The sequence below is a fragment of the Typopeltis vanoorti genome, chromosome 7 (genome assembly GCF_054136105.1).
Source record: "Typopeltis vanoorti isolate ZY-2024b chromosome 7, IOZ_Tvanoo_1.0, whole genome shotgun sequence".
Lineage (NCBI taxonomy): Eukaryota > Metazoa > Arthropoda > Arachnida > Uropygi > Thelyphonidae > Typopeltis > Typopeltis vanoorti.
The window spans coordinates 47,241,767-47,255,989 of NC_143555.1; the positions used below are offsets into that span (position 1 = coordinate 47,241,767).

The window sequence follows — 14,223 nt, forward strand, 5'->3', positions numbered from 1 at the left end:
AAGAGAATGTGCTATGGAATTGATGCAATTAACTTGGCTGTTTAATTAAAGTCTTGCAACTGGGCAGATTCCCAGGGAATGGACAGGGCTGTCACAGGATTAGATTGCACCCCGAGACAAACAATTAATTATCGCCCCTGATGGATTATAAGACAAAAATATAAGAAAATCTCTAATTGCTATTTTGTTTTTATTACAAGAGAAATATTAATGCAAAATGATTATATAATAATATTAATTAATGTTTGCTCTACAGGGATATCTCACAATAAAACTGTTTATAAACTCTTCTAAATTTAAATTATAAGCTATGTCCACCTGTATCGATATAGTTGCTAGACCAACCAATCTTTCTTGGGTCATTGCTGTTCGCAAATAATTTTTAATCAGTTTAAGCTTGGAAAAACTTCTTTCCACACTTGCTATGCTAACAAATCCTGTTAGCGTAGCGACAGCACCTACTGCAATATGGCTGAACAAGCACCCTTATTAAGCCATGCTGTGCGGCAGACTTCCTCTATGCTACACCCTGTTGATGGTACTGAGAATAGACGCAGAATAAGATAGCCACATTGCATGGCGGTATCGCGCAATGGTATTAGGCAGAATGAAGATATCAAAATATAGGCCTGTTTGTATTTCTTTTGTACTTGTTAAGATTCTTAAGAACTTATATACAGAATTGGGTGGATGATGTTCTAAGCCTTTCTTTGACCGGTTCTCGAGTTAGTCGATCTCTGGCATGGGCAAACGGGTTTTTCCTCCCAGAAACTCGGGTTTTTCTTCCTGTAAACTCAAGAATATCGACTGTAGTATCCACATTATTTCAGTCAGTGACATATCTTGTTAGGGTTAGGTACCAAGAGATGGCAGCACTTGTTTGCCAGCCTCTTCATCGGTGGCTGCTACAATTAGTGATAGACATGGGCCGGCTATCTCTGATTGGCTACCGGTGGAGATTGAACTGCCCACTCAGTCTCCAAAAGCTAGATAGGGTATAAAGGCCTCACCTACTCCCTAAAAGGGAATAAAAGGCAATAGCTTATTTATTTATTTATTTATTCAGATCATATGTAAGGTTTTAAAATTTGTAATCCACAGATGGGATGGGATGCTTCATACTTACTTGCAAAGGTTGTGAGGATATTTCTGAGAATTGCGGCACTGATGAGGAGAAAATTGACCATGAGAGATAAAAGTGTGCTGGTCCCATTGTATAAAACTTTGATCGGACTACATCTGGATTTCTGTGCTCAGATCTGGTCACCAGGATTTGAAGGGGATGAAGTAACAATGGAGTTTGCATATCTGTCCATCACTGTTTCTGTCAAGATATCATCCTCATCTAATCATGTCTGCATATACCAACATTGGAGAGAATAAACTCAATTAATACAACAATTTCATTCCTATTATTTCAAATGCTTATGGCATTAGTAAAGAAATATACTAATTGTTTCTGGTTCTGGAAGCTCTATGAACATCACTTCTCCAATATGACTGTTCAATACCTCCACCAGTCCTCTATATTACCACTGATTCTACAATTTTCCTCACACACAAACTCCCTTCCCATACCAGGACACCTCAATCCTTTTTTGCCCACTCACACACATTCAAATCTGAATCCAGCATCCACGTTTCATGAAGTGTCTCCCTGTCCCTCCCACATCGGTCACCTTAGGCTGAGACAACTTAAAAACAATATTCATCTAATAATGCACTTTTATGTTATAATATCACATTTTTCTGCAATCCAAAAAGAGATAATGTATGTATGATATACAATTCCTCACCTCCTCCTTACAAAATCTATCAATCAAAATATTCGTCACTCATATTGGAAAACTGAATATGCCAATATTTCACTTTTTCAACTAAAAAATTTGATTTATTTATATGTAAAACATAAGATGACGTTGGGTAAAGTCAGTGACAGCGTTCTGTGTAGTTAATAGATTAAGTAGCAGAGACAGAGAGTTGTAGAGAAGTATCTATATTTATACTTTATAGATGCTGCGAAGACTTTTGATAAGGTGTGGCATCAAGGTCTTCTCTACAAGCTCATCAGATTCAATATGCTTACAAATCTAGTTAAAATAATTCACTCATACCTCAAAGATAGATTCATGCAAGTCAAAATAAATGAAATTATGTCAACTAGATGCAAGGTCCTGGCAGATGTGCTGCAAGTCTCACTCCTGGCCCCCCTTGCTGTTTTCTATCTATATAGCTGATATCCCTCAAAACCCAAGCTCAACAATCACTGCATTATTAGCAAGATCTCTCAGCCCCAAAGTAGCCATCAAAAACTCTAAAACAGTATTCACACACACACACACACTAGAGAAATGGTTGATGGACTGGAGGATCCAAGCAAATCCACAAGAGTTCAGCCATACTGTTCACTAGAAAGAAGCCTCAGATCAAGGAAGATATACATTTACTTGGTGTTAAGATCCCATGGCAGAATACAGTCAAATATCTCGGCGTAATGATTGACAAAAAAACTACAATTCATCATATAAAACATATAAGCTCAAAGACATCCAAAGTAATTGCGCAGCTCTACCCCATGATCAACAGAAAAAGTAAAATGGACACTCAAAACAAATTACTTATATATAGGATGGTAATACACCCAGTCATCACTTACGCATCTCCTGCATGGTGTCATACCTCGAATACAAATATTCAAAAGCTACAAAGAATACAGAACAAATGTCTGAGAATGAGTTTGGATGCCCCATGGTTTATCAGAAACTCCTAGATTCACAGAGAAGTCAACATTCCTTACATCACATCCCTCCTTCATGACCTAGTTCTTTATCAAGACAATTTCTTTATCAAGTTCTTTATCAAGACAATTATTCATCCAACCCACTGATCAAGCAAGCTTCAGACTACAATGAAGCAGATTTCTTTATCAAGAAATCTTTATCAGCTAAACACAGCTAATCTCATTGCCCTCTCAGGGAGAGCTTAAAGCTGAATAATTCTCCACTCAGAGAACTTTCCTTCTCAGACAAAGGGGAATATGAAAAGCATTTATGCTTCACCCATCAAGTCAGTATCGTTCTGCGTTGTAGAGTAGTGTGCCCTGCCTCGACGAGTCTTGGAGGTGTCACGTAATAATAATAATTTCGTTCCTCTCATAAACACCACCACATTCAGACGTCAAAACATTAAACTAGTTGAAGTTTAATTTTCGTTTATAATCTGAATGAGTAATCTTTGTATTAAATTTATAAGGTGACTTTCTCAAGCAGACAATGTGACCGTAGAATGAAAAATTCACTTTCCACAGACGTCCGTTTGAATTAGTAATTTGAATAACTACTATAGAATATTTGGAAAGAACTCAGCGAAGAATGCATCATCAGGAATTGTTTTTCATTATTTCAGTGATTATGAGTCGGCGAAAATACTCAACTTAAAATTAGTTTCCCAATAAATGTTGTCAACATATAACATGAGTTTTCCCCTTCTTGAAGTGAAGAACCACTTGAAATAGATCTTTCACACTAATTCGAACGTAGTCCAACGAAGTATGTACACAAATCCCTAACTTCATCTGCTCAGAATAATTAGCAACAAGGCCATTAATTAGTAGACTCCAGCAAATATGTTAGTAACGTGTCCATCGGCTTACCTAGTTTAATATGACACATACCATGAATCGCTCTCCCTGGCACCTGTTGCCAATTTTACGTTACGAATCCTGCCATTAAAAAGACTGAATCATACCCGCTTTTAGTTATTTAATTCTGTCTGCACGAACTGAACTTCCTGAAACGTACCTTCTTAAATAATGGATATTCTTCTCGTAACATCACTAAACGTTTAAAGCAACCTCGACAAGCAGAGGAATTCAACCCAATCATTCACATTTAGTTACCATATATATATACGCGTGTTATTCTTTATTGGTGCTTATTTGTGGTGAGGGTGAACTATTTTTTGTAAATCTTATTTTATTCTGTTAAAATAACATATAATTATTTATTTATTATTGATACAGGGCTGAATTATGACGAGTGTCACTATTGAAAATATAAAAAGAATTATATTTTTTCAATTATCGTTACACGAAACAAATACACTGCAATCTAACACACCGTGAGAATGATCGCGCCAATTGCAGCTAGTCGCCGATATTCGTTTACGATTGACACTGCTTCTTTGGGCAGTGTATTCGATGCTTGCGTCGTGTTATTCCTGTGAGATATAAAACCTTTTATTATTGGTGTTTGTAAGTGGTGAGGGTGAAATATTTTTAATAAAGCAATTTTTTAACATGTAAATTTATTTATTAATAAATTGGTTACTGATTAAGAAAAAAATAATTTTTTAAAAATTTTATTTTGTATATGCAGCACCCCCACTTAAAATTTTCACTGACCACCACTGATTTCAATTCAAAAATTGTCGGCTTGCTTTTATGTTTGACTCGCGCAATCTTTTGTTAATACCGCACCAATAATATGCATGTCTTCATAGCTGCTCTATCTTTACTGGCATAGCGCCTCCGTAGCGCAATTGGAAGAACGACGGTACATTGCGCCCTTCGATTGGAATAGGCCTAAGTTCGATTCTCGTCGCGACGGGAGGAATCTTTATCTGGTCGATTTCAATCGAAGGTGAGTTAGCCGATCTCATATGGAGGTAGCAGGGTTTTTTCTCCCGGAAACTCGGGTTTTTCATCCCGCATACATACAAATCAGCCCTTCAGCACACATGCAATTTACAGACAAAAATTACTAGTTGTGGTGGTGTTGGAAGTGGGCGGTAGATGGCGTTGATGGAGATGATTCGTAGTAGAGGTTAGGTGTAGTGACAGTTGTAGATGTCCTCCCACGATGAGTCTTCGGACTCCTTGGAGGTATCAGGAATAATAATAATAATAATAACAATAATAATAGTACCATAGCTGTCTGTTCATTAGTCATTCGTGAAGGATGGTTCATTAAGTATCTCAAGTCTTGTAAATTACTGGTAATTTTTGCTTGAAATAATGGGAAAGAAGATGATGCTATTTGTGTAGGATGCACACATGGAAACTGTTTTCTAGGCAGGAAATAGCAATCGTGATGCGAGATATATGCGAGATTTTACGAAAAAAAACTTAGTTTCCGAAAAATCCCCTGATATACCTTGCACCACGATTTTTAGCTTTAATTTTTTGGGGAAAAGTGCGAGTTATATTCGAGTAAATACGGTATGTTTATGGCAATGTAAAGGAAATTTGCTTTTATATCTAATACGTTAAACATATTAATTGACAATAAATGCTTCCAATCCATATTTTAATGACTTAATGAAATCCAAATCCACATATATACACACTTTAGAAAACACGAAAAGATATATCAAATGATGGTAAAGAAGTCACGCCACGTCTGGCTGCCTAACGAATGATGCATCAACTGAACTGGACGAAGCTTGTACATCAATATATCGCGGAGATATATGGCTTGTAAATAGAATCTTTGTTTCTTATTTTCTTATTACTAAAACATTTGGTAGGGTTTGCTTCTTTATTACATTTTTATTTGGTATCGCTGTACTTAATAAAATTGTATTATATTAAGTTAAAATATACAAGTAAGCGAAGATGTTTGAAATGTATTTATTTATTTAATTATTTTTAAGGTAAGGCCTGGGTTACATTTCGGAAAAAAGGCGTTGGCATTTCAAGGGTTGTTGTCCACGCCTGCTCTAGACCAACCATAGATAAAGAATACAATAATATGTTTTCAACGGTTTCGATAACGACCGAAATGATATAAATGTGTAACAGATTTAAAAAAAACTGATGAATCAGGCATTTTAGCTTTTTTTATGGTAAAAACGGAATCTTGATTGTTAATTTTTATACACGCATCAAAAGGGTTAAGCAAAAAACCCTAATATAATAGGGAACCGCAGAAATATTATTATTACCGGGAGTCTAAAACCTTGTTGATGGCCTTAGTTATACGCAAAATTAGAAGAAGAAAAAAAAAAAAAACGTTTTCGAAAATGCGTACTGAATTGACTGTGCGGTAGCTACTGAGACTCAGCCGCTACTGTATAAGCAATAACCAATAAAACAATCGCCTTACCATGCGTTTTATTGTTTTATTTTTAAGAATTTGAATTATAGTATGACAGGGAAATGTAACGGTTTTGTTATATTTATATTTATTTTAGTTGTAAGTAAAGTTGTTAAAAACTAATTATTAATTAAGTAATAAAAATTACTAATTTAACATGAATAAAAGTATCGTCGACAAATAAAATTGGGTCTCACTTGACCCTACTTGCCGCTCAGGGCGGACCTATCCTTCCTCTCCCCTAGCTACGCCATTGCTGGTAGCCAATCAGAGACAGCTGGCCCAAAGCTATCACTAATTATCTGTACGCAGTGAAGAAGGCGGCTAACAAGTGCCGCCATCTCGAGGTCCCTAACCCTAACACAATATTTTTAATGTCTGAAAATAGTGTGGGTTCGAACGGCCGATTTTCTTGAATTTACTGGACGATACAAGGCTCGTAATCTGTATATACCAAAATGCATAACTTTACATTTCTCGACATTAAACTTACACCCATTAACTTTTTCCCATACTGACAGCCTATTTAAATATTCCTACAAACTCTCGACATCACCTTGATTAACTACTACTCTATCTAATTTCGCATCGTCAGCAAACAACTGAATATTTCCTTTCAGGTCATTTAATATATTATTTATGTACAAATTAAACAGTGAGGGTACCAGCAATGAACCACACCACTAGTAACCTGTTTAACGCCTCGATTCTGTTCCTCCATATACCACTCTTTGATATCTGTCCAGCAGCAACTTTCTTATCCACTTAACCAGTGTGATGTACATCCCCATTTGTTCTGATTTGTGTAACAAAATGCCATTGCAAAATCACCGCATAGCATTTTCTTTATCCAACTCAGCTGTTATTCTGTTATAAAAAGTTATAAATTACTAAAGCATGACCGACCCTTCACAAAGCCATGTTGACCCTCATACAGTATCGTATTTTTATCAAACCATTCTTGAATTCTCTTTTTTACCAATTTTTCTTGTACTTTTACCACCATGCCTTGAGATACTGATTGGTCTATAATTTGCTACTCTAGTCTTAGAGTAGCAAATTAGACCAATTTGCAAATCCCTTATGCAAAGGAATAATTTTTCCCTTTTTCCAATCCCTTCAAACTCTACCAGAGCTGAGACTTAAATTAAACAGCTTTGTCAAAGGCATTACTAGTACCACTGCACATTCTTGCAAAACCCTAGCTGATATCCTGACTATCCCACAGCGATATTTACATTGAGATTCTGCAATGTCCTAAGAACCTCCAATTCATTCAGCTCTGTTCCCACATTATTGTCTGTCACATAAGTTAAGTAGTAAGCTCACTAGGAAGATATACGTTTGCAAAGTGGTCACTGAGTAGCTGAACTATTTTATCCGCTTCCGTCTCCTCATGACCATCATCACTCATTAAGGTTAATCTTCCATCATCATTCTTCCTCATAATTGCCACACAACAAAAGAAGTCCTTTTGATTTCCTTTAGCCTGCTCTGCTAAATTCATCTCCAAATTTGATTTTACCTTCCTTGCCATGCTCATTACCGTCGACAGGGTGTATCATAGAGGCAGCCTGCCTCATGGCACGGCTTAATAAGGGCGCTTGTTCAGTATTGCGGTAGGCGCCGTCGCTATGCTAACAATTCCTGTTAGTGTAGCAAGTGTGGAAAGAAGTTTTTCCAAGCTGAAACTGATTAAAAATTATTTGCGAACAACAATGACCCCGAGAAAGATTGGTTGGTCTAGCAACTATATCGATAGAGGCGGACGTAGCTTATAATTTAAATTTAGAAGAGCTTATAAACAGTTTTATTGTGCAATATCCCTGTTCAGCAACATTTAATTAATATTATTATGTAGTCATTTTGCATTAATGTTTCCTTGTAATAAAAACAAAATAGCAATTGAAGATTTTCTTATATTTTTATCTTATAATCCATGAGGGGCGATATTTAATTGTTTACCTCAGGGCGCGATCTAATCTGACGATGGCCCTTGCTATGCTGGTCACCTTTCTTGCCTATGCCTTGTACTGTTCATGAGTTTGCTGGTCTCCTTTCTCTTTATATATCTTCCACAACATTTTCTTCTTATGCAGCTTGTGATTAATGAGATTACTCATCCATCTAACTCCTACCCGATTAACTCACCTTACCCGAGGAATACAATTTAATACTTCTTCTTCTAGATGATCCTTAACTATGTCCCATTCACTGCTAACATCCTTACCCTGTATTGTTTTATGCTATGGTACAGATTTAAGTTTCTTCCTCAGCATGTCATTATTTTTTATGTGCCAAACTCCTCGATCCCTGGCCTGGTCAGTTCCTTCTAGCATAATGCCCCTAATATAATACGCCACTGGATATATACTTAATAACACAAGCACATAATCCTACATTTACTAACATTGAATTGTAACCCCAATTCCACTTTATTCATATGATTCTTTAAGTATTGCATCAGTTTCATTCCTCACTACTTTGCTATCTTTATATCATCAGTAATAATATCAGCATTATTTATTATTATTATTATTAATATTACACTCCCTCTGCGGTCAGCACAGCAAATGTAATAAAAAAAACCTGTATACAACTATGGAAGGTAAAAGATCCAAAGTCGGCCCAGAATTAGGATAGACAAAATAAAAGACCTGAAAACCAAATCATAACAAGCGACACCAAACTGGACAGAACTGTTCTGACTCTCCAGGGGAAGACAGAAGTGGAAAGTGCTCATTTGTCCTCATCATCATCCACACATATGATGGAAGAAGATGCAGTCTGCAGATTCATCTAATATTCTATTCTTTTTTTTTTTTTACTTCTGTATTTTAACCGATTAATAGCCTCTGGATTAATAATTGTAAAACCATACTTCTGGAGCGGTACTATTATCCTTTTCCTCTTCTTAGGAACTCAATCTACTGCAAGATTTTTAAAAAACAACCAAATCAAGGGCACAGCTAATTGAGCATATTCCTTAAGAGTACATGATGTTATGTTATCCATCCATTCTCACAGCTTTATTGGAAGTGAAAGAACTACACCTGTAGTTCTTTCACTTCCAATTCTCGTAATAGTTGACTGCATCTCTCTCTCTCTCGTAACTGAATGCATCTTCCCTTGCGCGCGCGCGCGCGCGCGCGCGTGCGTGCGTGCGTGGGTGTGTGTGTGTGTGTGTGTGTGTGTGTGTGTGTGTGTGTGTGTGTGTGTGTGTGTGTGTGTGTGTGTGTGTGTGTGTGTCGCATGGAATCATTTACACCGGTATGATATACAGTGTTAAGATGCTTGTCCAATAATTCCACTCTATCCTTTGCAACGGTTACTCTGTTTACTATGACTATCCATAAGTGTCAACTTGCTATAATCCTTCTTTCTATTAGTTGCCATATAGCGGAAAAATTCCCTTGAATTAACTTTGTCTTGATCAGCCAATCTTCTCTCACACGGCACCTTCCCTTTTTTGCCATGCTTATCACATTTTTAGCTTGCATTTTATACTCTTTATGGTTCCTATCAGCACTACGTGTCTTGATCCTTCTCCATAGCATTTTCTTTTCCAACACAGCTTGCTTGATTTCACTGTTCATCCATTTCACTCTTACTCTATTTATTCGCTTTACCCTTCGTATGCAGTTATATTGCTTGTGTGTGATACTGACTTATGAATTTTCATATCTTGATAACTTTAAAATACTTCTGACTATACCATACTCACATTTTTATTCATTAATTATGTTTGCTTGTTACTCGTTAAAGTTCAAATTTTTATATGATGACCACGATAAGTCAGAATAAAAGGAAACTTATCATGGAGCGAAGTGACATAGAATAAAAGGAAACTTATCATGGAGCGAAGTGACATTGTTTATGTAGAACGCAGTATTTGCACGTATTAACACTCTACGTACATTTTTCCAACTGTTATACAAGCAAAATAGTTACACTTTAAAAACAGCAATGTTCGTAAAAGAAAAGCTAAATTTTCCGACCTGTAATAATAAACAAACTGAGTTTGTTTATTATTACAGATATATGTAATAATAAACAAACTGAGTTTGTTTATTATTACAGACTGATTATCCTATTATCGGAATGGATTCTCCTTTTTCTGACATGCGCAGTAGTTTCGAGGGACCTCAAATCGGTGGGCGAACTATAGGTCTAGAGGGCATTAGTATACCAAAGAAAATGGCCGCTTTCACGTTATGTAATGTGCTTTCGAGTAAGTGGTTACTATTAATGTTGTAGTTATTTTTGGATTACCGACGAAGTAGCTAAAGCCATGAGGCGAGTGTATTATGTATACTAATTGCATATTTTCTTCCAGCTGGTTGCTCGTATGAACTGGCTAACGCTGATCTTTAGTTGAAAAGCCCTCTTGATGATTCTGCACATCCTAGACCTTTCGAACCTAATAATATCAGTGTTCATGCATATTTGTTAATTTCTAACTTAAAAGGAATATTGGGTGTAAATTAACAGGGCGTTTATTTTATAATAGTTTACATCCAGCAGCTTACAGACGTGATTGACACTTCTCTTAATCGGTCAATTAAACATGTAAGCTTCATAGGATTTTACTTTTTTCTTTAATTTAGATCGCAGCCAAATAAAATCCCATTAGAGTGAAAAGAAGGCAAGGTAGTACCATTATACCATGGTGGGGGATCCAAGATAAATGGCAATTATCGCCCACTCAGCGTCTCTGAAATAGTTTATGTACTGGAAAGGTTAATGCTTGAATATGAGATTATTTGGTGGGTAGGAATATGAAACACTATAATTGATATTTGGCTGTGTGAAGGGAAAGTGTTTTCTTAATTATTTATTCACTTTCTGTGATGTACTGATGAGTTATATGAGGGACATAGCTGTGCCATAATATTGTTGAACTTTGCAAATGCATTTACAGGATACACACTAGAGGCTATTATGAAAATTAAACCAAATGGGGATTGATATAGAGCTGGTGATGGATAAGAGGGTTACCATTGGACAGGTTAATATGGCAAAGCTGAATCTAGGAGAATTAAGCTCTTTATTATTATACAGAGCTCAGTTTGGACCACTGCTGGTAATTTTTAGGTTAATGATACTGGAAATGATCTGAAGGGAATATCAGATCATTCCCAGCTTAGCATCAACAAACTTTATCCATTGTTTGTTGATGCTAAGCTGGGAAGAGTATTAAAGAAAACCTGTAGAGATCCTATAGGAAGATTGGAATTTACTGGCTTTGTGGATAAAAGCTAAGTCATTATTTCATTGTTGAAAAGTGTGAAGTTATTCCTTTTAAATTCAAGAAATAACATGCCATGCATTGTGCTGCTTTGCAAGAAATTGGTGAGACTAGGGATCTTTCAGTAATAGTTGAGAGCTGATGTTAGGGACATGTTTTAAAAGAAGGTAAAACAGCACAAAGGTTTACTGATGTCTCAAAACATACTTCTGAATAGAGGTATAAAGAAGTAAATTCTCTTGATAAGGCTTTGATACAACTGCATCTAAACTACTGTGGTTAGGTGTGATCATTAGAATTTTGCAGGAATGAGGAAGTGGTGGAGAGAAAATTCAGAGGAAGATAACCATGATAGTAACAGGCCTTTGGAATATTCACTGAGGATAGATTAAAGATATGTGGTTTACAGGCAGTATTCCACACAGACTTGTTATGATACAAACATAAGTTACTAAAGACATTTTATAGGATGGATCAGTGATATTTAAACTGTATCCTGCAGATCTTCAGAGTTTTAGAACACTATGGGATTCCACAAATATTTTAAATAATAAAAAATGACAAAAATTAGAATTTTTTATTTTTCAGAATGTTTTTGTTATAAATTTATAGTTGCTTATTGAAAAAAAAAACTGTTTCAATGATATTTTTAGATACAGTTATAAAAATTTTAATGCATTTTTATACATGAAAATATACACCAAAATATGCTTGTGGTGAATAGGATTCCATCAAATTAATAGATGAGAGTTACATAGGCAAAAGAAGTTTGAAGATCACTGGGATGAACATAGCATAAATTTATCATTTCATGACAGTAAGGGGAATAGAATAAGTATCATCCCTTGAAATATGGGATTGAGCACAGCACAAATGTGAGGACTAGATTTTTGCTTCAAAAGATGAGAGTGGAATAAATTTATATTTATTTAAATTTTTTATATTAACTCCATACAAGAAAGGTTTTCAACCTTTCCTGTGGGGCAAAGGGAAAGTAGGAATCTGTTTATGGATTTCTTCAATAGCTAGACAGAGACTATTCTGAAAAACAGATGTAGATGGACAACTCTTAGCAACTTTGTAGAGATGTTCTAATAATTATACTCAAATTGTGATAATCAATTTTGAAATAAAACTGATAAAGGATTAAAATTTTTAATCTTTTATCAGTTTTATTTCAAAATTGATTTGTTTGCTAACATAGACTCCAACTTATGTAAGAGTTGTTTCATAAACCTTTATATAACACACATTTTACATAAGTTGGATTTAACCCACCCCACTCCATGCATTAATCACATCCTATTGCTTATATATTTACTCTACATAAATACAGTAGTAGCAGTACATTAACACATTTTAAATATTATTTATTAGTTTTATTCACAGGATGCATACACAGACTAGATTTCAATATACAATTATTAATACAACAAAATATATGGAAGTTTTTTCACTTGGCTATGCTACTAATTATATATTGAGTTTTATCCTTTATCCAAGTGTTAGCAAACAAAGTTTGTGCCTGAAGTACTTTCAGGACTGGGATTACTCGTGTAAAGGTGGTATAAGTTCTCATCACTTGCCTTAGTGTCTCTCATTTGTATTAATGAATAAAAATATACAGTATGTCTGTGTTCAACTCTTGCAACAGGTTCCAAGGGAGTGGAAGGAGGGTAAAATTGTTCCACTGCATAAAGGTGGTGATAAGACTGTAGCTTCAAATTATAGGCTATCTGTATATCTGGAATTGTGGTGAAGGCACTGGAGAGATTGGTGAGAAGTAGTATACAGAAATGGGTTGATAACAGCAGTATTCTCTATGGTTTGTTAAAAGGAGATTATGTTTTACTAAGTTATGTACTATAACAAGGTGACAAATACCTTGAACATTGGAGATGCATATGGTGTACTTGGATTTTGCAAAAGCTTTTGATAGACTGCCACACAACAAGCTGGTAAATAAATTGAAACAGATGGGATTGGATAACAAACTTCTGAGTTGGATCATTGACTGGCTGTCAGATATGTATCAGAAAGTTGTATATGAGGGTGCAGTATCCTGAAAGAGGAAGGTCACTAGTGTACCAGTCATTAGTGATTTGCAGATGATGTAAAACTGGGGAGAGCAATGCAGAGTCAAGCAGATGTTATGATCTTACAAAAGGACTTGAATAGATTGCATGAATGGGTAGGTAAGTGGAAGTGTCAGTTCAATGTTGCAAAGTATAAGGTTTTGAGATTTGGTAAGCAAAGATGAGATGCACAGTATACACTTGGTGGGGAAACTTTAAAGGAAGTAGAGGAGATGAGATATCTAGGAGTAATGATGATGAACAAGGACCTGAAATTTGGGGGCTACATTGCACAAGTTGTGAAGACTTGACATCGGATAATCACAATGATGCAGAAATAGAGAAGTTATGTTGCCATTGTATAAGGCCTTGATCATTTTGTGCACAGATTTGGTTGCTGAGTTTTCATGGTAATGAGGATATGCTGGAAAGTGTCCAGAGAAGATTCACAAAGGTTGTCAGTGGTCTTTGGAATGTAGAGTATGAGGACAGATTGAGAGAATGTAAGTTGTGAAGCCTTGTGAATAGGAGGAAGGGGGGGGGGGGGTGATTGAGACATATAAGCTAGTCAGGGGTTGTTATCAGGTTGACATGGATGATATTTTCATAGAATGGGAGGGGGGGGGGTAGAACAAGAGGCCATTGCTGGAAACTGTATAAGGAGTATGTGAGGAGCAGGTTCTTTGCATTGAGAGCGGTTGGGGAGTGGAATGCATTGCCAGAGTGTGTTGTGAATGTAGGCACACATTGGATGGGCATTGGTTGCAATAGTGTGTACCTCCCACAATAAGTCTCTGGCTCCATG

At 36.0% G+C, this 14,223-nt stretch overlaps 1 protein-coding gene across 1 annotated transcript in view; it reads left to right on the forward strand.

Annotated features, from left to right (window-relative positions):
* Nucleotides 1-10,258: 10,258 nt before the first annotated feature.
* Nucleotides 10,259-14,223, forward strand: part of mRpS2 (mitochondrial ribosomal protein S2) — a 92,594-nt gene continuing 88,629 nt past the window's right edge. The window contains exon 1 of the mRNA XM_090395843.1: nucleotides 10,259-10,326. Coding sequence (XP_090251969.1) covers nucleotides 10,293-10,326 — 34 coding nt within the window. The 5' untranslated portion in view covers nucleotides 10,259-10,292. The remainder of the gene's footprint in view (nucleotides 10,327-14,223) is intronic.